Genomic DNA, 26,681 nt, shown 5'->3' with positions numbered 1-26,681 from the left:
CGTAGAGGCAGGCTCTGTCTAACAGCGCTGCCGGCTGACCCTGATTTGTAGCAGGGCTGAGCGCGGAGGCTCGCTGTAGCGTTACAGCTCTTCCTGTGGTAATCGCCGGCACGCGGTCACACGCACGGCGCTGCCGGCGGCGCGGGGAGGGGACGGGGAGCAAAGGAGAAGTGGCTGCGGCGCGAGGGGCACGGGTGCCACTTGGAGAGGGCACGCCGGGACGCGCGTGCGCTGCCGCGGTGTGAGCGGCGTGGGCAGCGGTGCTGTTTGGCCACCCAGCGCCTGTCCCCATCCCTGTGTCACCCCAGTGTCCCTGCAGAGTCATTTGGGGACAGCGGCCAGGACTGCCAGCTCTGCTCCCAGCTGATGTTTCACCTCCCCAGGTCTCCGCCAGGTGATGAATGTCAGGGGGGTGCCAACCTGCACCCACCCCGCCGGCACGGTGGTGTCAGTGAGGTCCCCGTGCGCCATCCCAGGGCCGTGGCCATCTCCTCGTGTTCATCCCTGGGACTTGCGCAGGGAAAAGCCCTGGGTGGAGATGCAAATCCCGAGCATTGAGCCAGGCTCTGGCACTGCTGGCTGTGCCCACAGCGGCCTGTCAAGGCGCGCTTTGCCCTGGTGAGGTGGAGGCTGGAGCTGTGCCACCGCCCCGGCACTGCCGCGCTCGTGGGCGCACCATGGGCACCGCCGTGCTTGGGAACCTCCTAGGTTGGCCTGGACCCTGGGAACGATGAAAGACCAGGAGGGAGAAACATGAAAGGGAAGAAAATGAGATTCCTCGGGTTACCTTAGTGACCCAGCTTCTGTGTTTCGCTGTCCGACACTGCCTCTCATTACCTGCCCTCCTGCCCGTAATTACTGCATCGTCGTGGCTGGGCTTGGGGTGATGGTTTGGGGGAGCCTTCACCAGCCTTTACCTGCAGCCTCGGAGGGGATAAATTGCCCTTCAGAGTTCTATTTGGCTTGAAAAATTAAAAACTGACCCTCAAGCAGGTGCAAGCTAGGTGAGTGTCTCACAGCTGGGGTGCTGGGGGGCAGTGCTGGTCCTCAGGGTGCTCCTGCAGCAGCAGGGGGCAGGCAGCCAGGGCAGGGTCAATTTTTTGGCAAAAGGCATCACCTCTCCGGGCAGAATAACAGCGGGGAGCAGGGGCAGGCAGACAAGGAAATCCGTTTTATCAGACGCCGCATATTTTATGAAAGCACATTTCAGCTCTTCAGCCTTGGAAAGCTTTTCATACCCTTTAATTTTCTAATAAAAAGGAATTACGTTTGCTGAAAAGCCAGTAACAAGATTCACTGTCATTGTCTTTTGTACAGACCATAATTCCTGTCTTGGGTGCCTGCCTGCAGCCCGGGTGTGTGGCCCGAGGTGTGGGCCCTGCGTGAGCTCCCCGGGGTGCTGGGGGCGAAGGGGCACATCCACGTGCCCAACGTGCTCCGAGCTCACACACGTGCCAGGCTTCACGCCGGCTGGATGGGAGCAGAATTGGGTGCTCAGCACCACTGGACATCACCCCCCTGCCCCAAACCCTCCGGCACCCCAACCTACAGCACCATTCCCCGCCCTGGCAATGGAGCAGCACCCGGTGGGACCTCCAGGGTGCCTCCAGCACAGCCCAGGTGTGCAGGAGCTGCCAGCTCCCGTGCCCTGGCCCTGTGGGGACGTCCCTCCCTGGCACTGTTTGATGCAGGGGGGCTGTCCCCATCCCGGCCCCCCATAAGTCCCCAAAACCTCAGACGAGCTGGCGGCAGCCTAGGAGCTCCGCGGCGTGGCCTTGCTTCCTCCAGCTCCTCTTTTGGAGGCTGCAGCCTTGAACCAAGCAGCAAAATGGGGAATTTGGTGCTAAATTAGTACCTGAGAGCGGCGCAATGCCCAGGCTGGGAAAACTGCTGGTTTCTGAAGGAGACTTTTTAAGGTCGTTGGGATGGATGGCCCAGGTCGCGCTTACACAAAAGTCAGAGCAAGCAGATGGCAAATGAGCTTGCACAGAGGCTCAGCTCGGTGATCCTGGTGGTTCCCATCCTTCCCAGGCTGGGCACCAGCCCTGCACCTCCCGCAGGCTTTTATCCCCCTTGTAGGGTGCAGGACCCGGCGTGCCCAGGTGGGGAGGAGGCGGCGGGCAGCGTGCTGCGCCGGGCAGCCCCGCGCCGTCAATGCCCCATTCACAGCCACCATCAAAGGGCGTTTGTGCGGGGAGCCGGGGGATTCATTACTCACTCCTCACCATTTGTTCGGCTCCTGCTCCGAAAGGAAAAGAAGAAAACTGCTCGAGCCGGCCCTGTTGGGAAGCAGACGCGCCGCAGCGGGGCCGGGGACGGCACCGAGGGACCCCGACCCCATGGCGCATCCCGGCCACGCTGGTGGTGGTGGGAGCTCTCCGCGGGCTCTCTTGCTGCTCGATGCCCTCCCGGTGCTCTGACCGTGGCCGTGCCGGTGCCGTGCGAGCCCCCGGCGTGCTGCCACGTGGCGCTGGAGCCGCGATGGCGCTGCCGCCGGCGCTGCTGCTCCCTCGGCGATGCTCATTTGAAGTTCCAGCTCGCAGGCTGGGCTCGCGCAGGGGGGATGCAGAAGCAGCCCGCAAACAGAAATAAATATCTTTCGCTCTCTCCCCCCCCCCACCCCCCCTCCATCCGTTTCTCATTTCCATTCTTACTTCCCAGCTGGTTTTGAGGGGGGTTCGGGTTTTCAAAGCTTTCCGTAAACGTGTGTAACAATAGGAAGCGTTGCCTTTTAGCCTGCGGCCGGCACAGTTTTAAATGAGGTCCCAGGTAGTCATGGTTACCTCTCCTCTTCAGTAAGAGATGACTTTTATTTCCTGCCTTTTGTATTTGCACATCTCAGATATACATTCTCCCAAACCATAATTGGTATTCACGGATAGACGGGGCCGCGGGAGCACGCCACCGGGAGAGGGGACGAGCCAGATGGACACGGGCGTCAAGGTCTCCGAGCCCCCAGACACCAGGAAATCTTCATTTCCCCTCCTTTTTCCTCCCCGGGAAGGGCAGGGGGGGCAGACCTACCTGCCTGCAGCCCCAGGCCTCATCCTGATCCCCCCTCCCTCGCGTTATCCACCGTTGGGTTCCTCCCATCCTCATCCATGGGGCTGCCGGGGTCCTGCCCGTGCCAAGGGGCTCCGTCCCCCCGTCCCACCCTTTTAATTTTGGGGTGGCAAGAGGGCACGCAGAGCTGCGGGAGCGTGCTCCAGCAGCGGGCACGGCGCGTGTGCGAGGGAGGGAGAAGCGCTCGGCGGTGATTGATGAAAGATCATAGCCTCATTCCACAGGATCATTGCTCAGAGTGTGGGCAAAGCTGCGCGTCCCAGGGGGACCATCGCCGGGATGCGTGCGAGCCTGTGTTTCAGGGCAGAGGGGATGGAAAGCCACATATTTCATGCCTTTTTTTTTTTTTTTTTTTTTTTTCCCTCTCTCCCTTTCTCTCCAAAGCACCAGGAAAACAAAACAAAAAAAAAAAAAAACAACACAACACCCGAGCTGTCTAATCAGAGACAAGCAGATTCCACCCACTTCCTTGGAAAACTTGCATTTGCTAGGAAATCATCTAGCTGCATTTACAGCAAGCAGAGTGCCCCAGCGGTAGCTCGTGCCTTTCTGGCAGGATGATAACCAGCGCTGAACAATTACTGCGATGTAACGGTAGCAGCAGACATATTGGCTTTTCTCAGCCAGCAGGAAAGAATTTGCAAAACTAAGCAGGCGGCTGGAGCAGCTCGCGCTCGCAGCTCCGGGTGCGCGGTGCCGGGGATTCGCAGCTCACCATATTTGCTGGTGGCAGCATATCAGTGACTCGCACGCCGCATGCACCTGGGCTCCTATTTACATTTTTTGCAGGGGAAGGGCCCGGCTCTGCTCCCTGGAAAATGCCTCCGGTTGGCAGCTTCCCCGCTCCCCTCGCACGCACGCAGCCCTCCAGGTGTGTGCGCGCGCGCGCTCGGCCGGTGGGGAGAAGCTGTTTGCCTTCTTGTGTTGTTTTTTTTTGTTTTTTTTTTTCCTAATGAGAAAAATGTGTTCTCGTCGAGGAGGTTGTCCTTAAAAAATACAGGGCTGGGAAGAAAGGCAGCCGGCTCCGTGACATTTACCTCTGTGGGGCTGTGTTTGATGTGTGGCGCCCGGGAGCCTGCCCAGTGCCAGCGCGGGGAGCAGCAGGATGAGTGCCGGTGCTCGCAGCACAGAAACCACCGTGGGCACAGCCCCAAATTCCTCCTCAGGGCAAAGCTCACTTGCTGGCTTTGACTCCTGCCCAATTCCCCTCTCAGGTGGGCACGTGGGGGGGTTGCTGGAGCGACTCCCATCGTGCAGAGGCTTTGATCCTTCCTGGGGAAACCTCTCCCCAGCTGCAGGTCGTGCACGCACCCGTGGCTCCTGAGCGCAGGGGAGGTGGAGAAGTCACTTCTCCCTATCCTCACCGCAGATTTTGGCCAGGTTCTGCTCGCATTCCCTGCTTCGGCGTGCTCGCAGCGATCCCCTTCCCATCCAGAGCATTTCTCCGAGGTGGAGAAGTGGCAGGGTTTGGGCGAGGATTCGCACCCTGCTCCGTGTGGACTCCGTGCTGCGCTCACCGGCCCCGCTCGGGATGCAAACTGCACATCAGTTGCACCAGCAGCTGATGGAGACTCCAGTATATTAGCAGCATTAATTAAGTTACAAAAATTATGCATGTTATCAGTTATGAGACGACCTTTCATAAACTCAGTTATTAAAGCAATAAAGCATGACCCGCTGGTCCTAACCAGTTTAATGGCTGGCTAAGAGTGCGGTTTTTCACATAATACTTTTAGCAGGTCATTAGCTGAGCAATAAGATAACATGGAGAGCCTAAGTGATGCGCTTGAGCAGCAGCAGAGATGGACACGCTCTCGATGGGGGGGGACGGGGGCTGGGGTCACCCGTCCTCCTGCGCCGCTTGCCAGGCGTGACCGGTGCTGATGCGCTCGGAGGCTGCTTGGGGAGGGTGACCCACGGCTGCTGCTGGGGCTGTGCAGTGCCAAAATCCCAGCATCGTGGCCAAAACCATCCCTGGGGATGCTCTAGGGCAGCTACGGGGTGGTGTTGGCCCTTTTGGAGCCCCGTTATTGCCGCTGAAGTGCTCTGTGTCAAAGGGATGTGGGGGTGTCACGATGTGGCCACCCCAGAGCTCCTGGCTGTGGCTGCTGGGTGATAACAGACCCTGTCCCTGTGTGGGGTTAGGGTGGGTGGTGGAGCCTGCGTTCCCCTGATCCTACTCAATGAATGGTGCTGCTCTCACTGCGCTGAGACCCCCCCAATTTGGGGATGCCCAGCGTGGGCCCTGTGTCCCCGCCGTGCCACTGCAGCGCCCGCTGGAGCCACGCCACGTGCCCAGGGCCACCAGGAGACAGCCACCGAGCCCAGGCCACCAGCTCCTGCTCCCTCCACGTGCCGGGGCTGTCACCGAGCACATCCTGGCCGGGTTCAGTGCCCGTCCTACCCACGGCCCCAGCACGGCACCTGGAGAGCCGCTGCACGCCACCAACCCCCCCAGCGCCCCCAGAGCGCTTTTGCCTGTCCCCATCAGACGTTTCCAAGCACTGACCCTCTCCATAAACAAAGGAGAGGGAGAGGGAGGGTGGCTGGCATGTTAATATACTCTCCCCCCCTCTTTTCCTCCCTTCATCCCTCTGGGAAAGGCCTTTGCAGATATAAGCAAACCTTGATTAAAAGCTGCCTGACAGGCAACGGCAGCAGCAAGCAGCAGGCAAGGAAGCTCTCCAAGTCCAAAGGGAGCTGCTTCTGCTGCTGCCGCTGCTGCCTCCATTCTCAGATGTCCCTGATCCTTTAATCAATCACAGCCGCGGAAGAGAAGAGCAAACACACATGCTGAGGCAGAGGTATGTGCATGCATTCATTCCAGCCGGAGCCCAGGCACCAGGGCGGACGCACGCCTTCGGCTGCGGACACGGGGCTGATCCCACTCGAGGAGCTGGCCCCCGCTCCCCCAGGGCCACCAGGGCCGTGTCCCCGTCCCCAATCTCCATGTGGGACCCGATCGGGGCACGCTGAGGGGTCGGACGGGTGCTGGGGTGGCCGCAGTGCCCGAGACATCTCCAGGAGGGGCTGCTCCCCGGTGCTGAGCAGCAAGCAGGGGGGCTGAAAGAGGGGAACACGATGGGTTTTGGGGAGCTGTGGGAACGGGGACGGCTGCGGGACATGGATCAGCCCCGTGCTGCCCATCGCACCTCGCCGCCCAGCACCCAAATCCATCCGTCCTTCGGTGCTCAGGCACATGGTGGCCGGGGGTCTCCACCTCCATCCCCGCGGCCTCATCCCCTGGGCACCACCTCGAGGAGAAAAACACCTCCTGGGAGGATTCGTCGCCGTTCCCCTGCTGCGGCTGCGGGTTTTACTCCTCGAGGTGGGGGCGGAGGGAGGGGAAAACGCGTTGCATCCATCCCACCCAGCCCGAGCTGCGCGGCGGCGGCGGCGGCGGGGGCTGTGCCGCCGGGGGTAGGCAGGGACTGCGATTTCCTCGGTTATTTTTGCCGGTGCTTATTTTTAGCGCCGCGGCTTAATACCTTGTGACAGTGCCCTGGGACGCCCCGCGCCTCCCCTCGAGCCAGGAGGTGGCCGGGGCACAGCCGCAAACGAATCGCGGCCACGCGGGGGCTAACGAGGCACCGGCCCCTAACGGGGGTCCCGGGGGCTGAGGGGGGGGCTGCAGGGCTGGATCCGCGCACCAAATTTGTCAGGGAGGGATTCACAGCGGCCCCGTGAAGCTCCCTGGCAGGAGTCTGGTTTTTTTTTTAAGGCCTTTTCTGCTTTTTAAAAATATCGCCGTGGCAGTGAGTGGCCCCGGCTGCTCCCCAGGGGCTGGTTGCCAAGCAGGGCTGGGGGCGTTGGGATTTTCGGTGCACCAGGGGATGCCGGAGCTGCACTGGCCTGAAATTCCCCTCCTGGAGCTGGCGGCGCTGCCTTTTGGGACGGGTCGGGCAGTTCCCATGTGCTGGGTTTTGGGATCCCACTCCCACTGGGACCCGTGAGGGTTTTTCCCTGGCAAAGCAGGGGCGGGCAGGAGAGGCGCGGGGATGCCAAGAAACCATCGGGACCCCCCAAAACCTACCCTTGATGGGGACAACGGGGCAGGCTGAGCCCTCCCAGCCCAGCCAGGGGGTCACCGGGACCCCGGCTGGGTTCTGGCCGTGGTGGTGGCAGGCGTCTGCTGGCGGCTCGAGCCCATTAGTAACGGATCTTTGTGGAATATCCCCCTCATTAAGGCGAGCTACCCTACGTGTCAAAGCCGCTTTATAAAGAAATTATACTCCGCTCCTTGCAGGCTGTGCATATGTAAATGGCGCCATACACAATCCCCTAATTGAGACATCATGGGGCCGCTCAGCCCGGGACCCGTGGGAATCCCAAACCTTGCGGGGAAGCCGCGGCGGGGGCAGCGGGGAGCCCAGGGGGCACCGGGGGACGTGTCCCTGCCACCCCCCGTGTCCGGCAGCCCCGTGTCCGTGCGGGGAGCGGGAGGGAGCCACGGAGATTTTTAGGGCATGGGAAATGCCCGGGGCATCGGGGTGAGGGGACGGGGGTTCTGCCCGCTGTGCCGGCTGGAGGGAGCGGGTGCGGGGAGCGCCGGCGAGTCCCCGAGCTTTCAATCAACGCCAGCTCACGCCAGACGGCTGCACAATTGGCCGTCTCGCTCATGGCAGCGTCCCCAAGCGTGGCTCCCAGCGGCCAGGAGGTTTTCATCCTGCTTCAGCCCAGCAGCAGTGGGACGGATCGGGGCTGGCTGTGGGGTCCCAGCCTCCCTCCTGCTCCCCGTGGCCGTGGTTGAGCCACAGGACGGTGCCACGGCTTGGGGATGGGAGCGATGCCACCGACGCATGGTTCTGCCACTGCTTGGCCACGTGGAGCCCCGTCACAGCGCCTCTGGATCCTCCAAGTCCTCCAAACCACTCCGTGCCTCACCCAGGGGAAAACCCCGCTTCTCCTCCCTGATTTCATTGGGACTTTGCCACCTTCTCTGCCTGGTGGAGGTTCTGGGTGTTCAGCTGCTCCTGCTTGTTCTTTTTTTACCTGAAGCTGTGCCTCTGGGGTTGAATCTGCCAGGTAACACGTTCATTTTTTGCAAGCCTGGGTTGGGACGCTCCGGGATTTGGGAGAAGCTGGAGCAAGGGGCTGGAAAGCTGCGAGCCTCAGCATCTCAGCACTGGGTGGCCTCGGAGATCATCGCAGGACACCGAGGGACACCGAGAGACACTGAGGGACACCAAGGGACACTGAGGGTCACCAAAGGACACCGAGGGACACCAAGGGACACCAAGGGACACGGCGCTCCCATGCGCAGTGCTGGCACCTATGCCTTCTCTCCTTTCCAGCAAGGAGAGCTCCGCACACCCCCCTTTGGACCTTTCAGCCTCTTTTTCTCCAGCAGAGCCCCTCCAGCATCCCCAAACCCCAGGACCTTAGCGGGGTCTGGGGCATCGGCGCATGAGGAGGGGAAACCAGACCCTTGGGTGTTGTTGTTTTTTTTTTTTTTGGCACCGTGTTCCTAATCAGCACGACCCACCGGCACGGCGCCGCGGGCGCGCGGCTCGCTGCTATTTACGGCGCCCACTTGAGATACACCTGCGAGAGGGAAGAGCAGCGCCAGCAAGTCAATAACCCAGCAGCCCTCCAGCACGAAAACACCCGCGGGGGCGCGCCTGCGGAATGAGGAGAGATGAGGAGGTTTGAGGGAAAGGGGAAAAAAAAAAAAAAAAACAGGATAAGAAACGCAATCCGGAGGCTGATGGGGGCAGTCCCAGTTGTGCCCTGCTTTCCCGTGGGGATGCTGCCTGTGATTTTGGGGAGGACCCCATGGAAAGCCGTGCTGGGGTCTCGCCCGTGGCCCTGTGTGGGCAGAGGAGGCAGCCCCGGCCATCTCGCCGTGTTTACCACGCGCCACCGTTCGGCTCCTGCCTTTTTTCCCCCCCGCACCCTCCCCTCCCGCTGCTCTTTCCCCTCCTTTTCTGAAACATTATAAATCAAACGGCTTAAAATGTAAAGCATCAAAAATTCTAAAACCTTCATCTATTATTAACTGTGACAGTAAATTCCACCTCTGAATGTTTCGCATAGCAACTGTTACCAGGACTCTGCAGCCGGAGCTGATGTTCCAGCAACTTTCCACCGCGCCGCCTGCTCCAGCGGCACGGGGGGACACCGGGGCAGGGCCAGCCAGGCCCCGGGCTGGGAAACCCATGGAGAAACTCATCCGGGGTCTGGCAGACTCGTGGAGGAGCTTGGTGTGTGTGTGTCGGGGTGTGGGAGCTGTTGGAGGGGATTTGGGCACGGCACGGGGTGGGAACGGGACCTTGGTGGGTCCCTTGGTGGGTCCCCGCTCCGTGATGGGCACAGAAATCCCCAAAGTGCGTTGTTTTCACCAGCTCCACGCCAGCACGCTGCAGAGGGCTGTAAATATTGAGGGATGGAGTGGAGGAGTTAAAACATGTGGACAAAGGGCTGGTTTTGTGCCGGAGGCCGTTTGCTTCTTATCGCCGCGCCGCTGCCGGTGGCTTTGCGCCTTTGGGTGGCGCTTCCCCTGCCCAGGCTGTGCCGTGGGGCTCCCTGCAGCCATCCCCGGGGCTTTCCTGGGGCGTGTGGCTATGGCACGGCACGGCTTGACATGGCACAACATGGCACAACATGGCGTGACATGGCATGGCACAACGTGGTGTAGCACAGCATGGCACAGCATGGCACGGAACAGCACGGCATGGCACAGGGTGGCACGGCGCACCACGGCACACCACGGCACGCCACGGCACACCATGGCACACCACCCCACCCCACCACCCCACCAGGACCAGGGGAGAACCACAACCCTTCCCCTTCCCCTTCCCCATCACCCAGCTCTTTGTTCCGCCTCCCCCCACGGTCCCCTCGCCGGCATCGCCACCGGGAGGGTCTCAGCGCCCCCGGCACCCCCGGGGAAAGCCCTGGCGAGGCCGTGCCCCGTGCCCGGGTGCGGGTTTCCCCGGCTCTCCTCCTCCTCCTCCTCCTCCTCCTCCTCCTCGGCTGCGCCGCGTTGCCACGAATCCCCCCGGCTGCCTCCGCGCCGCCGTGATTTATTCATTCATAAGGAGGGCAGCGCTGGCGGTGCGCGCGGCTCCGCCGCCTCCCCCCCCCACTGCTTCCCCGGGGACAGGCAGCAATTTTCCTGCTCTGAAGAAGCTTGTGAAGGTTTGAGTGAATCTGGGAAGCAAATCTAATTGGCAACCTAGTAATTCCTCGGGGGGACATGTACTTTGGTCATATCTAAGTACATTCCAGCCAGTGTTTAAGACACACTGAATCCAAACTTGGACAGTAAAATACCAGCAGCTCTAAGCTCCTTATCTATTTCAGGCAGATTAACTCCTTAATCATCCCTTTTGGAAGTTCCCTGCCCCAAATTCCTCTCCCCTCCCCCTTCCGCCCCCCCCCTCTTTTTTTTTTTTTTTTTTTTCCAGCAGGAACAAAAGGAACAGGCAGATTTTGCAGGGTGCTAAAGGTTAGGGTCTCGCCCGAGATGATTGACAGAGTCAATAATAGGGAAATAGAAGAAGGCCCTTTGAAATCTGCTTTCCTGGTTAACCTGCCCGCGTATTTGTCTTCGGGATTTGGAGACGGGGAATGTGTAATACCGAAATAATTTATCACGCGACATCAAACGTCGATTTATTCTTTTTTTTTTTTTTTTTTTCCTCCTTTTTTCTCCCTTTTTTTTTTTTTTCCCCTGGCTCCCTGCTCAGCACCCTGTAGAAGGGGTGAAGCCAGCGGGGTCACCCTCCTGGCACCCTGGGGGGACCCTGGGCAGGTCTATGGGGTCTCCAGCTCCTTCAGCCCCTTCTCCCCCCTCCGGGACAAGGCAAAAGGTGGCGGGGCTGGGAACGGGGGGACACAACCAGAACTGGTCCCCACCACCTGGGAACGGGGCCACCAAGAGCCACCGTGGCCGGGCTGCAGCAGGAGGTGGCCAAATCCTGCACGCAGCGAGCAGGAGCGGGGATTTCAGCCCGTGGCCTTGCCATAATAATAGGGAAGGGGGTTTGAGCAGGGCCAGGCGGCGGCTAAAATTGATTGAAATAAGGCGGAAAGGACACAGAGGGGAAATGGAGAGCGTTCAGAGGTAAATCCATTTATGCCCAAAGGGCGATGGTATAACAGCGAGCAATAAATACGCTCGGGGGTGGCCTGCTCGCCTGCTGGGGAAGATTTAAGAGCGCGTTTTTGAAGGGTGGACGTGAGCCCTGCCGGCACCGGGGGGTGGCGACACCCGCGGGTGCGCGTCTGGTGCCAGGGGGTGGGTGCTGGGGGCAGGTCTTTGCCCAGCGTGCTGCAGCCCAGCACCTGCTGGCTTTGCAGAAGGTTTTTTCCTGAAGGGTTTTCCTGCAGAAGGTTTTGCCCTGGCATGGAGCTGTTTTTGCTCCTGGCTTATAGGGAAAATGAGGCACGGGGCAGGGAGGGGACTCGCCTGAGGGTCTGTCCCCCAGGAGGGGCGAGGTTGCACCTTCCAGGTGGGTTTTGGGGTCTTGTGGCTACTGAAGGCTGGGGGCTGCTCCAGGGGTGAAGGTGGTTGTGGTTACCCCAAAAAATCTGGGCAGTAGGGTCAGGTAAAGGGTCACCAGTTAATAGGGTCACCAAAATAAATGGGGTGGGAGGGGGACAGCACCCGTGGCAGAGGGGGGACCAGGCAGGAGCTGAGCCTGGGGGGCAAGGATGTGCCGCGCGTTTTGGTGCTGGTGGCCCTATAAATTACGAGACCGGTTAATTATTAGTGGGATCAAAGTGAGCCGGCCCGATAGCAGGCTGGAAGGAAGGAAGGGATGGAGGAAGGAAAAAAGGAAGGAAAAAAGGAAGGAAAAAAGGCAGGAAGATCCCAATGAGTGAAAATGAGTGAAGAGGAAAAGCAGAAGCGTGCCGGATGCCGGGACACGCCGCCGCCAGCCCGCGCGGGTCATTTATTTGGGGGCTGGAGGGTTGCAGAAGGGCTCTGCGGCGGTGGGCGACCTCCCCTGCCGTGTTTTCCCCCCCGTGGGCTGTGCTGGGGGGGCCACGCTGGGTGTGCAGCCCCCGGCAGGGCTCCTTTTGGCCGTGTCCTTGCTTTTGTCTGCCCGCCGCGGGAGCTCGGGGCAGGTTCTGCAGCGAGATTTAGGTGGGGAGGCTGGGCGAGCCGAGTCCCTCTTTAACCTCGGTCATATTTCCTGCGCGATGATCGACTTGTTTGCCTCTCTCCCGTGAGCGCCTCAAGGTTGATGTCAATCCAGTTGTTGGGGGAAGCGAGGAACACGCGGCTCTGAATCCTGCTCCGGTGCGCGCTCGCCTGCAGGAGGGAGGCTTTGCCCAGGGAAGCTCAGGTTGAGCATCTGCTTTGCAGCGCGGCTCCTGGCTGCTTGTTATTTTTATTTTTATTTATTTTATTTATTTTTTTTTAATCCCCTTCTTTTCCCCAAAAACCTTCCTTGCCAGCTGGCGTTTTGCAGAGGCAAGGAGAGACAACGGCGACTCGCTCCGGGTTGCCGAGCCTCCCTCCGGCTGCACGGATAAACCCGTGGAAAAAAAAATTAAAAAATAATTAAAAAAAATAAAAATAAAGGAAAAGGGACAGGAAGAGGAGATGGAGGAAGCTGGGGGCAGGGGCCGAGCCGGATTTCCAGGCGAGGGGCTGAGGCTGGTGAGGCCGCGGGCTTCCCCTGGCAGGCGGTGGAGGAGCGGAGGCCAGCAGAAACGTTGAGTCATGAGCGCAGGCGATGTTTTCCCGAGCAAAATTCCTCGCTGGGGAGGAGCAGAGCAAGGCAGGAGGGGGGCTGGGGGGGGTGGGGGGGAATGGAAAGGATCAAGGGCTTCGTGCTCCAAACGGGGCAGCGCGCGGTGGCGAAGGCGCTGCCCCAGCGCGGTGGGAATTCCCTGGGTGGCCCCCATCTCTCCAAACCGACCCCTCCAAAAATAATAATAATAAAAAAAAAAAATTAAAAAGGGAGGATCTTGGAGGGGTTGGAGAGGGGAGGGGGGGGGACCTGCCCAGGGAATTCCCCAGCAGCCGGATGGGAGGAGCAGCTGGTCCGGGGTGTGTGTGTGTGTGTGTGTGTGTGTGTATGGGGGGGGGCTGCGCACCCCATCCCTCCTCCTGGCTGCCCGCAATCCGCCCACCCCCGCGCACGGGGCGGCGCAGCCCCAGCTCCATTTATCATCATCTGCGGGCAAGTGGAGTGTGCAGGGAGCAGCTGCTCCGCTCGGCTGCGCAACGGGGGGGCCGCGCTGTTTGGGGAGGGGGGGAGGAGGAAAGAGCCAGGGGCTGGGGTCTGCCCTCTGCATCCCCCCCGCATCGCGGGTACCCCGGGTTGTGGGGCGCGTTGGAGAGGGGCGTTGGGGAAGGGGTGTGATGGAGGGGGGGTGTTGGGGAGGGTTAAAAAGGGGGGGCATTAATGGGGTGCGCTGGAGAGGGGGTGCATTAATGGGGTGTGTTGGGGAGGGGGGGCATTGAAAGGGGGCACTGAGGAGGTGCATTAATGGGGGGCACTGGAAATGGGGTGCATTGAAGGGGGGCACTGAGAGGGGGTGCATTAATGGGGGGCACTGGAAATGGGGTGCATTGATGGGGGCACTGAGAGGGGGTGCATTAATGGGATGTGCTGAAGAGGGGGGCATTAATGGGGTCATTGGAGAGGGGGTGTTATTGGGGTGCACTGGGCACAAGGGGCGTTGAAGGGTTGCGTTTGGGAGGGGGCCTAAAGGGGTGCAGTGCAAAAAGGGTGCGTGGAGGGGTACGGTGGGGAGGGTGCCTTAATGGGGTGTTGCAGAGTTAATGGGGTACGTGGGGGTGAGGGTGCGTTAAGGGGTGCACTGGGCAGAGAATTCACGGGGTGCCCTGGAGAGGGGGCACCCAAAAGGGGTGCCTGACCCCCGGTGAGATGGGCGCCGTCCCCTTGTGCTGTGGGGGCACCATTTGGGGCCAAAGGGGGATGAAGCACGGGGGCAGCCCCCAAAAGGCCCGGATACTTTGATCCTGGCTCCGGGGAAGCCCCAGGGATCCCTCGGGTCCCTCTTGGCGTCATGTTCCCGGGGGTGTCCGTCTGTCCCCCCGGCTCCTCGGGGCCATTTCTCAGATCCCGCTGTCCCCCCCATCCCCATCCCCTTCCTTTCCCTCTCTCCCCCTTTTTCTCTCCTCCCTTAATAATAAAATTATACGAAGCAGTTTGCGGTGTGGCAGCCTGCCAGGAAGTGTTTCTTTAAACTCCACCAGCTCACAATTAAGCAAATCCGGGGCTGACACTCCTCGATAGGCGCTTTTCTCCCCCCTGAGAGCTGCGGAGGCGGCTGGGGGGGGGGGGGGGGGCCCGGGTTGGGACCAGTGACTGCTGCCCCCCCCCCAAAAAAAAAAAAAATAATCCAGGGCTTGTGGGGGGGGTTCTGGTGCATGGCAAGGGGGGTTTCGTGGCAGGGATTTGGGAGGAGGGAGCGGGGAGGGCTGTGGAGCAGGGGGGGTCCGCGGTGACGGTGCTGCCGCTGGTGCAGAGCGCGCCGCTATTTTTAGTCGGCGAGTCCTTGGCGGTGGCGCATCAGGAAAAGCCTGAGAAACGGCCTGCCCGGGAGCACGGCCCCAGCCCCGCGCTGGATGAGGCCCCACGGGGAGAGCAGCAGCTGGGAAACGGGGCTGGGGGTTAAGGGAGGGGGTCCCCAGGGCGATAGGGTGGGGGTCTGGGCGCTTACCCAGCTCCCGGGCTGCGTTTGGAGAGCTCCGGATCCAGCCCTTGGTGCTGCAGCGCTGCCTTGTCCCTGCCAGCCATCGGGGATGAAAGGAGAAGGAAGGAGAAGGAAGGAGAAGGAAGGAGAAGGAAGGGGGAGGAAAATCCAGCCAAGCCCAGGCAACGCATCGCAAAGCCGAGCAGGAGGCAGGCTGCGAGGCGGGTGGGCACCTGCAGCGGCCGGGGGGGGCACGGTGCTGTGCCCTGCTGCTGGCACCGGGGCAGCCCCGGGCACCAGTGCGTGGCCCCAGGTCATGCACCAGCCCCGGGAGGTCCCCCGGGTCCTGCGTGTCCCCAGAGGGTGACAGCAGGGCTGTGCTGGGGGCTGTGGGGCCGTGCGGGGTGTCCACGGGGGCCACCTCTCCAAGGGGACCGAGGGGATGGGATGCTGAGGGTGGCCGTAACCTGATGCGAGCGTGGCTCCTTGTGTGGCAGGACAGGGTCGTGCTGGCTCTGGGCACCGTGGTGTCCCCACGTCACCGTCTCCGACAGACAGAGCCCCTTTTGGGGTCACCCACGGAGCCCCCCGTGTCGATTCCCGTCCCAGGGCTGTGGCGGGGGGGCCTCGTGCGCGCAGCCCCAGGGCCGCGGCCGCTTCCTCCTCCCCCTCCTGGAAAGGGACTTAACCTTGCTGCTGTCGACAGCTTGATTTGATGCCATTAAAGCGTTTGCTCGGAAACAGCCTCCATCAGGAGGCAACATCTGTTCGGTCCCTCCGCCAGCAGAGCTGCGGCACAGCCCAGGGCAGAGCTGCTCCTCGGGCAGGGCTGGGTGCTGCTGGCAGGGAGGGTGTCCCCCCCCCCCTTGGGCTCAGCACCTTGCTCGGAGCAGGTTTTCATCCCATTTCGGATGGAGAAGCCACCGGCCGCCCCCATCCGCACCTCCTGCCTGGCTGGCCTCATCCAGCCCCTGATATTTCGGCCCCCAAAAGGAGCTCCCTGAGGGCGCAGGGTGAGCCCAGACCGTGCCACGCGCTGGGACGTGGCCGAGGCTGGTGGTGCCCAGCTGGGTGGTGGTGTGCGGGCATGGCCGTGGCCCGATCCTGCCCCGGGGGCTTCCACGCATGCACACCCTGCAATTTGCACGCCCTGCACGTGTGCACACCCCACACACGTGCAGGCTCCCCCCACGCCTCCAGCCCTTGCACACCCACCGTGCCCCCTGCGTGCGTCCCCCCCGTGCGCGGCACGTCCCCTCGCGCCGGGTGCTTTTTTGCTCAGCTTGGCGTTGCCCCAGCTGTTTTGTGGAAAGTAATAATAATTAATAATAAAAGAGAAAGAAAGGAGGGAGAAAGCACCCCTTAAAGCAACAGACCGGGATTTTTTCTCGAGCCGATCCCATTTTTCAAACCTGCTTCCACGTGGAGCTGTAGGGGCCCTTTTCTCCCTTTAATTTTCTCGCCGCCGCTCCGGGCTGCCCCAGAGGCCTGGCTTTGATTTTGCTCCCTTTGTTCTCGCAGCCCCTGCGCCCCCCCCCCCATCTCCCCCCAGCCTCCCGAGCAGGACGGGGCAGCCCCCACACCACTTCGGCACGAGGGGCGTTAGCAGCGGGCTGGCTGGATTTTAATTGACCTGTCTTTTTCCCCGAGATGCACACCTTAACCGCATCCAGCTGCCCGTGTGGCCTGCGAGATGAAGCTGCAGGATTTAGGGGAAACGCAGAAAAAGACCAAAAAGGGGCTGTGGGGGGAGGATGTGGGCGCGGGATCATGTTTTTGGGGTGCTGGGCTGGTGCAGGCAGCACCGAGATGTGCTTCAAGGGTGCTGTAGTGTCAGTGGGGTGAGAGGCAGGGCATCCCTGAGAGGGTGGCCCCTAGGAGCTGGCGGCCTCCCCTCATTAAACTCATCACCTTAACGAAGCTGGAGGGGACGGCGTGGGTTGCGTGGGGGTCACCGCTGCGGCACGGCCGAGGGAGAGGCATCAGGAAAGTCCCCGGGGGGTGCAGAAGGGGGGGACCCCACGTCTCCAACCTGCTGTGGACGGGCAGGATGCGTCCCCAGCGCCACCCAGCCCTTCGGTAGCGCACGGGGTCCCTCCCCTCAAGCTGCCTCCGAGATCAAACCGGTGACCCAGGTGCTTCCCCGCACCGAGCGCGAGCAGGGAGAGGAAATGGGGACATTTAATGACGACTGCGCCGAGGCGCTCGGCTAATAGACGTCTGCTGGCGGGAGCAGACAGCTTCCAGATGGTATCGCACCGATGCAGGGGTTATTGGCTGGGGACGGGGGACGGGGGGGCTGCGGGAGGCGGCAGCAGGCACAGACGGGCAGACCCAGGAAGTTGAAATGACTTTTTTTTTTTTTTGCAGCAGCAGCAGCAGAGCCCGCGCTTCTGTCCCTCCGCGCTGCTGCCTCCAGTAATGATGGCAATAATTAAAAATAGTGGCAATAAGCGGGGTGTTCGGAGGGGCTCGCGGGATCCTGGCGTCCCTGGGGAGGGCACGCAAGGAGGGGTTACTGGTTAAGTGATTTCCAGAGCGAGGAGCAGCGGGTGCATGAAATGGAGCACGGGGGGACCCCAGCACAGCGTGGTGGGGTCATGGCATGCTGCGGGCCGGGCAGAGCAGTGGAGGAATCACCCTGCAACGCTGGGGCAGGCGGCAGGGATGGGAGAGGCTGCCACCAGCATCAGCAGGGCAAGAGGAGGCAGCAGGGCCCCAGACGTCCCCCAGGTCACAGGCGCGGTGCTGCAGAGCGGGGCGATGCAGGGAGAGACGCCGGGAGCTGCTGCAGGGCGAGGCGAGGCGATGTGATGTGAGGCGACGCGGGGCGATGCGATGCAGGGCGGTGGGAGGTGGTGCAAAGCCAGCTGCTGCGATGCAGGGCGGTGAGATGCGAGGTGACGAGATGTGGTGCAGGGCGATGCAAGGCAAGGCGAGGTGGTGCAGGGCGATGCAGGGCGATGCAAATTGGTGCAAGGCAAGGCAACGTGGTGCAGGGTGATGCAAAACAATGCAAGGCAGGGCGAGGTGATGCACGGTGATGCAATGCGAGGTGACGAGGTGTGATGCAAAGCAATGCAAAGCGAGGCGATGCAGGGCGATGCATGGCAAGGTGATGAGATGCGATGCAAAGAGGCGCAAGGCAAGGCGAGGAGGCGCACGGTGCTGCAAAGCGGTGCAAGGCGAGGCGATGCAGGGCGATGCAGAACGCTGCGAGGCAAGGCAGGGCGATGCAGAGCAAAGCAATGCGAGGTGCTGCGCCGCTGCAAAGCAATGCAAGGCGAGGCGAGGCGATGCACGGCCGTGCAAGGCGAGGCAGCGCAGGGCGATGCGGTGCAGGGTGAGGCGAGGCGAGGCGATGCAGCGCCAGGTGCCATGATCTGGGGCCATGCGAGGTGACGCAGTGCCAGCGAGGCGCTGCCCCGGCAGGCGCGGCGATGCCCGCGGTGCCCCCTGCGCGCGCGGCCGTGCTCCCCGGGCCCGCGGCGGCGGCGGTGGCGGCGGCGGCGGTGCTTCATTTGAATTCTCGCCTCTCTCTCTTCGCAGATAACAAGCCCGCGCCATGCAGTCCTTTCGAGAAAGGTGTGGTTTCCATGGCAACCAGCAGAGCTACCAGCCGACTTCACAAGATACATCACGCCTGGAGAATTACAGGCATCAAAGTCAGGCAGGGCCGAACTGCGAGCGGCAGAGGCTGGTGGCGAAGGAGTACTACAGTCAGCAGCAACTGCCGTACTCGGGCTACGAGAACAGCGCCGTGGAGAAATACCACCGGGGAAACAAGCAATTAGCGGGGCAGCAGCTGCAAGGCAGGCCGGCCTTTTCCAATTACGCCGTGCAGGAGAACAGCCCCTACCCGGCCCGCTATTCGGGGGACGAGGGCCTGCAGGCGTGGGGCAGCCAGGCGCAGGCGCTGCCCGGCGGGGTGGCCAAGTATGAGGACAGCCTGATGAAGAAGACGGCGGCGCCGGCGGGCGGGCGGCCCTACCACGAGCCGGCGGCGGCGACCCCGCTGCCCTTCCGGACTCACTTCCAGCAGCAGCAGCAGCAGCAGCCGCCCGCGCTCCCCTACCCCAAGCTGCAGCGGCAGAAGCTGCCCAACGACGTCTCCTCGCCCATGCCCTTCCCGCAGAGCCCCCATTTCGGGCAGCACTCGCAGTCCTTCCCCGCCTCCTCCACCTACTCCTCGGTGCCGGGGGGCAGCCAGCCGGCGCACTCCTACAAGAGCTGCACGGCCCCTTCGGGGCAGCCGCCGCTGGAGCGGCCCCTGGGCAGCGCCGCCAGCCTGGCCCCCGGCCCCCGCGTGCCCAACCTGCACGGCTACCAGCCCAACCGCATCGGCTACGAGCAGCCCCCGCAGCCCCCGCCGCAGCCCCCGCAGCCCCCGCCGCCGCCCCCGCAGCCCCCGCAGCCTCCCCAGCCCCAACCTCAGCCCTTGCAGGGGAGGCATCACGCCCCGGAGACCCTCCACTACCAAAACCTGGCCAAGTACCAGCATTACAACCAGCCGGGGCAGACCTACTGCCAGGGCGACGCGCCGCCCGTCCGGACGCCGGAGCAGTACTACCAAACCTTCAGCCCCAGCGCCAGCCACTCGCCGGCACGCTCCGTCGGCCGGTCGCCGTCCTACAGCTCCACGCCGTCCCCGCTGATGCCCAACCTGGAGAATTTCCAGTACAGCCAGCAGCCGCTGAACGCCGGCGCCTTCCCGGCCGGCATCGCCGACCACAGCCATTTCATGCCGCTGCTGAACCCTTCTCCCACCGACGGGACGAGCCCGGATGCTCAATCCGGGAACTGCAAGAACCTGCCGAAGGAGAAGCTGCCCGAAAACCTGCTGTCGGACCTGAGCCTGCAGAGCCTGACGGCGCTCACCTCCCAGGTGGAGAACATCTCCAACACCGTCCAGCAGCTGCTGCTCTCCAAATCGGCCGTGCCCCAGAAAAAAGGCATCAAGACCCCGGCGAGGACCCCCGAGCAGCTCAAGGGGCAGCACTGCAGCCCCGAGAGCAGCACGTACTCCGCGGAGCAGGTGGGGACGCCGCTGTCCGACCCGCTCAGCACCCCGCAGTCCGTCCACGCCGAGACGCAGGACGCCGACTATCTCAGTGGCTCGGAGGACCAGCTGGAGAGGAGCTTCCTGTACTGCAACCAGAACCGCAGCCCTGCCCGCGTCAACAGCAACTCCAAGGCGAAGCCCGAGTCCGTGTCCACCTGCTCCGTCACCTCCCCGGATGATATGTCCACCAAATCGGACGATTCCTTCCAGAGCATCCACGCCAGCCTGCCCCTGGAGACCTTCACCAAGTACGTGACCAACGAGCGGGACTGTCCCCGGCTGCTCCTCAGCGCGCTGTCCCAGGAGGAGCTGGCCTCCGAGATCATCGTCCTGCAGGACGCCATCAGCGAGAAGGGGGACAAAGCCTGGGCCAACTCGCCCATGCTGAGCAAGGAGGCCACCAAGTCCCCCTTCCAGGTGGAGAACCACCGGCCGTGCCTGGACTCCATGGTGAAGGGCGCCTGGCCCAGCCAGGGCGACTCCAGCACCCTCACCGAGCCCCTCAAGCTGGACAAGGCTTCGGGGGGCAGCGCGGGGAAGGACTTTGGGGAGGAGGTGTACGAGGGTCCCCAGGTGGAGTTTGCGGCCACCGAGACCAAGGACTCGCTCAAGGATGCGGCCCCGCTGGCCTTCAACTCCAAGCCCAGCATCCCAGCCGCCACTTCCAGCGCGGGGGCCTCCAGCTTCAGCTGCTACTCGAACACCACGGCCAACTCGGTGGACTCCGAAAACGCCATGGAGCACTTTGAGTGGCCGGAGGAGAGCCTGGGCGAGGCGTGCCTCAGGTGGAAGGAGCTGGGCTCGGGCCTGCAAGCCTCCGACCTCCCCAAGGGCTTGTTCCCCAGCAAAATGGTGGGGTCCTGCAAGGAGAAAAAAAATGCCTGCAGCTTGGATCTGTGCGACGGCGAGCAGCCGGCCAAGAGCGAGCCGGCCCGGGACTTTGCCCAGCAGGCGATGGAGGAGGAAGAGGAGGAGACGCTGACCTACGACGAGGCCACGAAGGCAGACAGCGAGAGGTGGCTGCAGGACACCCGGCACTGCTGCTCGGCCGGGGACTTTGGCGAGATCCCCATGATCTCGTCGCCGGAGCTGAAGGAGTCGGACCTGGAGGCGGAGGAGTACTCCTCGCTCTGCGAGCTGGCGGGTGCGGAGCAGAAGCCGGTGCCCTACGACGCCTCGCCGCCCAAGCCCCCGGAGATGCCCGCCGTGCTGTCCGCCAGCGAGGTGCCCGTGTCCGCCGAGGAGACCGTCAGCACGGTGGAGAAGGAGGGCTCGGCGCCCTCGGCGCGCCTCTCCGGCCAGTCCGTCATCCTGCTGGGCCCCGCGGTGGGCACGGAGACCAAGGTGAAGAGCTGGTTCAAGTCCTCCCTGCCCCACATCCAGCCCGAGGAGGGCGGCGGAGGGGAGAAACCTCACCCGGAGGGGGCGGATGCCGAACCCTTGAAGAAGCAGCTGGTGCCCGAAACCGTGCTGGGGAAGACGGAGCCTGTCTCGAGGGGCAAGAGCCTCCGCAACAAGAGGGTGCACTGCCGGCTGCCGGAGGGGGACGGTGCCGGCGGCGCAGTGCCGAGCCCCTTCGATGAGCTGCCGGTGGCGTGCGTCAGGCCGGACGGGCAGGTGGAGATGCCGAGCAAGAACGCCCACAGCCAGACGCCCAGGTTTGCGGCGGAGGGCTTGCCGGCACGCATGTGCACCCGCTCCTTCACCGCCCTCGCCGAGCCCCGCACCCCGGCCCCGCTGGAGGGGCTGAAGGTGCCGGTGCACCAGGAGAAGCTGGGGAAGAAGCCGGCCTGTGGGGTGAAGCAGAGGGTGGCTTTCAAAGCCAGGAAGCGCAGCGGCCGGCCGGCCCCTAAAGTGGTCCAAAACGCCGGCGGCGATGCCGCCCTCCTGGTGCCCAGCTTGGTGCCCGCCGAGGAGGCAGCGGGGCCGACGCCGCCGGAGGGGGACGCGGCGGACGCGGGGGAGAGGGACCAGCGGTCGATGATCCTGCGCTCCCGGACGAAGACGCAGGAGGTTTTCTACACCAAGAGGCGGCGGGGCAAGCGGGCGGCGGAGGTGCGGCTGAAGAACTGCAAGGCACCCAAAAAACTCATCTCCAACAACCACCTCCCGCCCGCCTTCAAGCTGGCCCCTCCGGGCAGCCCCCACAAGGAGGGCAAGGTGGGAGCCCGGATGAAGCTGCCCAAAACGGGGCCGGGAGTGGGCGGCAAGATGTCCGAGCGGCCCCTGCACTCGCTGAAGAGGAAATCCACCTTCATCTCCCCCATCCCCGCCAAGAAGAGGAACCTGGTTCTGCGGAGCAACAGCGGCGGCATGAAGGAGGAGAAGCCCGAGGGTCCCCCCAGCCTCTTCAAGAAGATGCCCGTGGCCAAGAAGGTGAAAGCCAAGCTGCCCCCCAAGAGCCCCGGGGAAGCCGTCCCGAAACCCCCACCGCCAAAGGAGGCCCCCGACGTCTGCATCAAGATCACCTCCCGGGCGGCCTTCCAGGAGGCCACCAAGACCAAAGTGCTGCCTCCCCGCAAGGGCCGCGGCCTCAAGCTGGAGGCCATCGTGCAGAAAATCACCTCGCCCAACCTGAAGAAGTTCGCCTGCAAGCCGGCAGCCACGGCGGCGGCGACGGCGGCGGCGGCGGCGACGGCGGCGGCCACCTACGGCACCTCCCTGAGCCCGGCGGGGGCGGAACGGGAGCGGGCGGTGAAGCACGGCGGCGTGGCCCCGGCGGTGGGCGACGCGCGGCTGCCCAAGCCGGCGGCGGCGCAGAAAGCACCCGCGGCGCCGTCGGCCGAGCAGTTCTGCCGAAACGCCCACGGCAGAGTGCTGAAGGGGAAGCCGGGCAGCGGGAAGAAACTCGCCGCCGACGGCTTCCAGGGCGAGACGTGCGTGCCGGCCGTGGTGGCGGCGCAGCCCGGCTCGGCGGTGGTGGCCAAGAACGCGGCGCTGCTGCCCAAGAAGAGGAACCGCAAGGGCAAAGCGGCAGCGCTGGGCATGGCCAAGGCGCCCCTGGGCCCCGCGCTGCCGCTGCCGCCGCCCCGCGAGCGGGCGGCCGGGCCGGGCGGCGGGGACGAGGGCAAGAAACCAAAGAGCGAGGAGAAGGAGGCGGGGGGCGGCGAGGGCCCCGAGGGGCGTTCGGCGGGCGGGCCGGCGCGCGGGCCGAAGGCGCGGGCCAACCACGCCAACTACAACGGCTACTCCAAGCGGCAGCGGAAGCGCCTGGCCCACGGCAAGGCCAAGGCGGTGCCGTCGCGGTGCAAGAGCCGGGGCAAGCGGCGGCGGCAAGCCCAGCAAGCGCCGCTGCTGCACCCCGCCGAGCCCGAGATCCGCCTCAAGTACATCTCCTGCAAGCGGCTGCGGGCCGACAGCCGGGCTCCCCCCTTCGCGCCCTACGTCCGCGTGGAGCGGCGCGGCGACTTCACCACCGCCTGCACCGTGGTCAACTCGCCCGGCGACGAGGCCCGGCTGCAGCGGGGGCCCGCCGGCACGGCGCCGCGGCCGCGGGCGGCTCTGCCCGCCTCGTCCACCATGCACATGGGGCCCGTGGTGTCGAAGGCGCTGAGCGCCGCCTGCCTGGTGTGCTGCCTGTGCCGCAACCCCGCCAACTACAAGGACCTGGGGGACCTGTGCGGGCCCTACTACCCCGAGGACTGCCTGCCCAAGAAGAAGTCGCGGCTGAAGGAGAAGGCGCGGGCGGAGGGCGAGGAGGCCGGTGCGGCGGAGCGGGGGCCGAAAGGGACGGAGAGCAGCTGGGCGGCCGGCGGCAAGCCGCCGAGGCCGGAGGGTGCCGCCGAGGCTGCCAAGCAGAGCTCGCTCCGCTCCAGCCCCCGGGGCATGTTTCGCAGGCTGCAGAGCTGCTACTGCTGTGACGAGAGGACAGAGGGCGAGGAGGCGGCCGAAAAGCCCCGGAGGCACGAATGTAACAAAGCCGAGTCCCCGCCGCAGGAGCCGGGGGCGGGCGACACGCAGGAGCACTGGCTGCACGAGGCCTGTGCCATATGGACCGCTGGGGTTTTCCTGGTGGCGGGGAAGCTCTACGGGCTGCAGGAGGCCGTCAAGGCGGCTGCCGACGTGGTAAGAGCTCAGCCACCCACCCGGCACGGCACCCCGGGGTGGCGGGGCGAGCCCTCCCACCCGTAGCGGAGAGGCCGTGGGGGGAACGGAGGGGATGGAAGGCGTCAGCTCCTCCAAACGGGCACGGCCGGAGCAAACGGAGTCACCAACCCCATTTTTGGCCCACCCCAAGACGGTGGCGGCCGAGCCGGCCCCGTGTGGCAGAGAGAAGTTGGTCCCGGAGCTGGGCACTGCCTGTATGCCCCCTGCCCATCTCCTCCTGGCCCCAAAAGGGCCTGGGGCTCTGCCCTGTTGAGTTTTTTGCTGCTCTCCCCATGGGCTCGGCCGTGGCGCAGTTAGGAAGGATGAAGCAGACGAGCCCCGGGGCTTGCTGTGCTGGGTGCTCTGAGCTGGCTGCAGGGCTCGGGGTGTCCCCAGTCAACAGGGAGAAGCAGAACCAGCCTTTCCCATCGCGTTTTGTAGGGTTTTTGGAGCAAACCGAGGGCTAACAGCGTGTTACTGCCCGGGAGCAGGGGAATCCCCCAGGACACACGGCTGCAGCGGGGGCGAAATTAATAGGGCTGGTCAGCAAGCTGCCGGGCATTACAAGCCGTCCTGGGAGACCAGGGCTGGCGTTGGGATGCGATGAACCCGGCTGGCTTCCCGGGAGATTCGTGCTGCTGCCTCCCTGATAAGGCCTAAAATCCTCCTTTTTAGCCTTAGAAGTGGTTTTGTGCTGTCACGCCGTGCGGCGGCTCAGGGAAGGTCGGGCACGGCCCTGCCCCGCTCCTTGTCCAGTCCACGAGGAACATGGGGACACTGGGAGGGCAAATTAGGGAGGACACTGCTGGGACACTGCCATGGGGACATGGGGTCTCTGTGCCCAGCAGGCCCCCCGTTAGCAGATTTGGGGCTGAACACATCCAATCCATCATCCCCATGGTCCGTCCACGGGCTGCCACCCTCCCCACCTGTAGCAGCAACAGGGACGGGGCAGGAGTGGGGACCCCCGGGGTTTTCTACCCCCGCTGCCCCCGAGCCATGGCACGGCCACGTCCCTTCACCTCCTGCCCACTCTCTGCTTTCAGCATTTTCCACCCAAAAGAGGGTGGCCGCAGCCGGTGGCGCTGGAGGGAGGACGCTGCCGGGGGGGCAACTCGGGGCAGCAGCAGGGACACCGGGGGCCGTTTGGGGCTCGTCACCTCGGCGCTGGGCTCTGACGAGGTCTCTCTGTCTCTCTCTGCCTCTCTCTCCCTCTCCCCGCGGCGTGTTAAGAAGTGCTCGAGCTGCCAGCAAGCGGGAGCCACGGTGGGCTGCTGCCAGAAGGGGTGTCCCCACACCTACCACTACGCGTGTGCCATCGACACAGGTGAGCCCCAGCAGCGGGGACGGGGGGGGGCATGGGGACACCCCCCCCCAGAGCCCTCTGAGCCGGCTGAAATCGGGGACGGGGTGGGCTGGGGGCTCCCCGTGGCGGATGGCGAGGTGCTTCGTGCCCCGAATTTTGTGGTTGGTGTCCCGAATTTGGCTGCTCTCAGCCCAAATCTTCGCGTAAATGGTGGCGAGGAGGGGGCTGCGTCCCTGCGGCTCCTCGGGGACGGTCATCAGCCCCCTGACACGGCCTTTTCTCCTCGCAGGTTGCTTACTAACCGAAGAGAGCTTCTCTCTGCGATGTCCCAAACATAAGGTGAGCCCGGAGACCCTCGGTGCACCCCCGGGGGAAGGCAGAGCTGCTTTCACGCCGTGTCCCCCCCCCATCCTCGGGGACATCCCCCTCCTTGGCACAGGGCAATCGCTTCCCTGGGGCTCCCCATGAGACCCCCAGTACAGGGGCTATACCCCCATAGACAGTCTGTGGGGTTTTTTATGGGATTTTGTCCACCTGCCCTTAACACTGACCTGGTGGGGGGGGGGGACACAATTTAAAACCTGTGCCAAAACCCCGTCCTCCGCTTTTCACAGGGCTGCATCCCAATGGGGACACCCCCACCAGCTTGGGGACAATGTGCCGTGTGTCCCCCCCCACCCTATTAACCCCCCTGTCCCCTTGTCCCCGCAGAGGCAGCCCGTGTAGCGGCGCGGGAGGCGCGACGACCCCCGCCACCAGCGAGGGACCCGCGGGGGTGGCAGCGCCACCGTCCCCAGCACCGAGCCGTCGGGGGCCACCGGAGGAGCGTGGCCCCCGAGGTGGGCGCAGCGCTGCCGGCCGCCCCCCAACCTCTCTCCTCGGGGCCCCCCCTTCGGTGGGGAGAGCCCCCCGGGGTGGAAAAACGGGGCCGGGGGGGGCACGGAGCCCCCCCGGGGTGGCGTGGCGGGGTCACCAGCCCCGGTGACATCCGTATGGAGAACACAGAGACTGCTCCAGGACTACGTGAGCTGCACAGGGGTGGTGGGTTTGGGTGGGGGGGGGTGGGCGGGTGGGTGGGGATGGGGGCGGGGGGGGGCCGTGTACGAAGGGGTCCCGGCGCTGTTGTCTTACTTTGGGGCCGCCGGACCCTGCGTGGGTCCCGGGGTCTCCGTATCTCACACTGATCTGATCTGAGATGTTGCCTTCAGCAAACCTCATGGTGTCTGTCTGTATATATGTGCGCGACGGAGAAAAGGAAAAAAAAAAAAAAAAAAAAAAAGAGAGAAAAAAAAAAGGAAAAAAAGACAAAAAAAAGACAAAAAAAAAAAAAAAGGAAAGAAAAGAAAAGAAAACAACAACGGCCTGCTGTCTGAAACACCACTTGGCTTTTTCCGTTTCGTTCTTCCATCTCCTGCCCTCTCCTCACCCTGCTGGGCACGGCCTCCCCAGGATGGGGACAGCGCTGGGACAGCCCTACGCCAGCGGCCGTGTCCCCACCGGGGCTGCCCCAGCCCCGATTCCTCCCTTCTGCTTGCACCCGCC

The 26,681-nt window shown here is 63.6% G+C and overlaps 1 protein-coding gene across 1 annotated transcript; it reads left to right on the top strand.

Annotated features, from left to right (window-relative positions):
- The first annotated feature begins 18,232 nt into the window (after positions 1 to 18,232).
- RAI1 (retinoic acid induced 1) lies at positions 18,233 to 26,171 on the top strand. Its single transcript, XM_032197953.1, has 4 exons — positions 18,233 to 23,812; positions 25,067 to 25,160; positions 25,429 to 25,478; positions 25,851 to 26,171. Exons 1-4 carry the CDS (start codon positions 18,251 to 18,253, stop codon positions 25,863 to 25,865), a joined length of 5,721 nt encoding a protein of 1,906 aa, XP_032053844.1. The 5' UTR covers positions 18,233 to 18,250; the 3' UTR covers positions 25,866 to 26,171.
- The last annotated feature ends 510 nt before the right edge of the window (positions 26,172 to 26,681 follow it).

Source organism: Aythya fuligula, chromosome 15, assembly GCF_009819795.1.
Source record: "Aythya fuligula isolate bAytFul2 chromosome 15, bAytFul2.pri, whole genome shotgun sequence".
Classification (NCBI taxonomy): domain Eukaryota; kingdom Metazoa; phylum Chordata; class Aves; order Anseriformes; family Anatidae; genus Aythya; species Aythya fuligula.
This window is presented reverse-complemented; position numbering and strand designations above follow the sequence as displayed.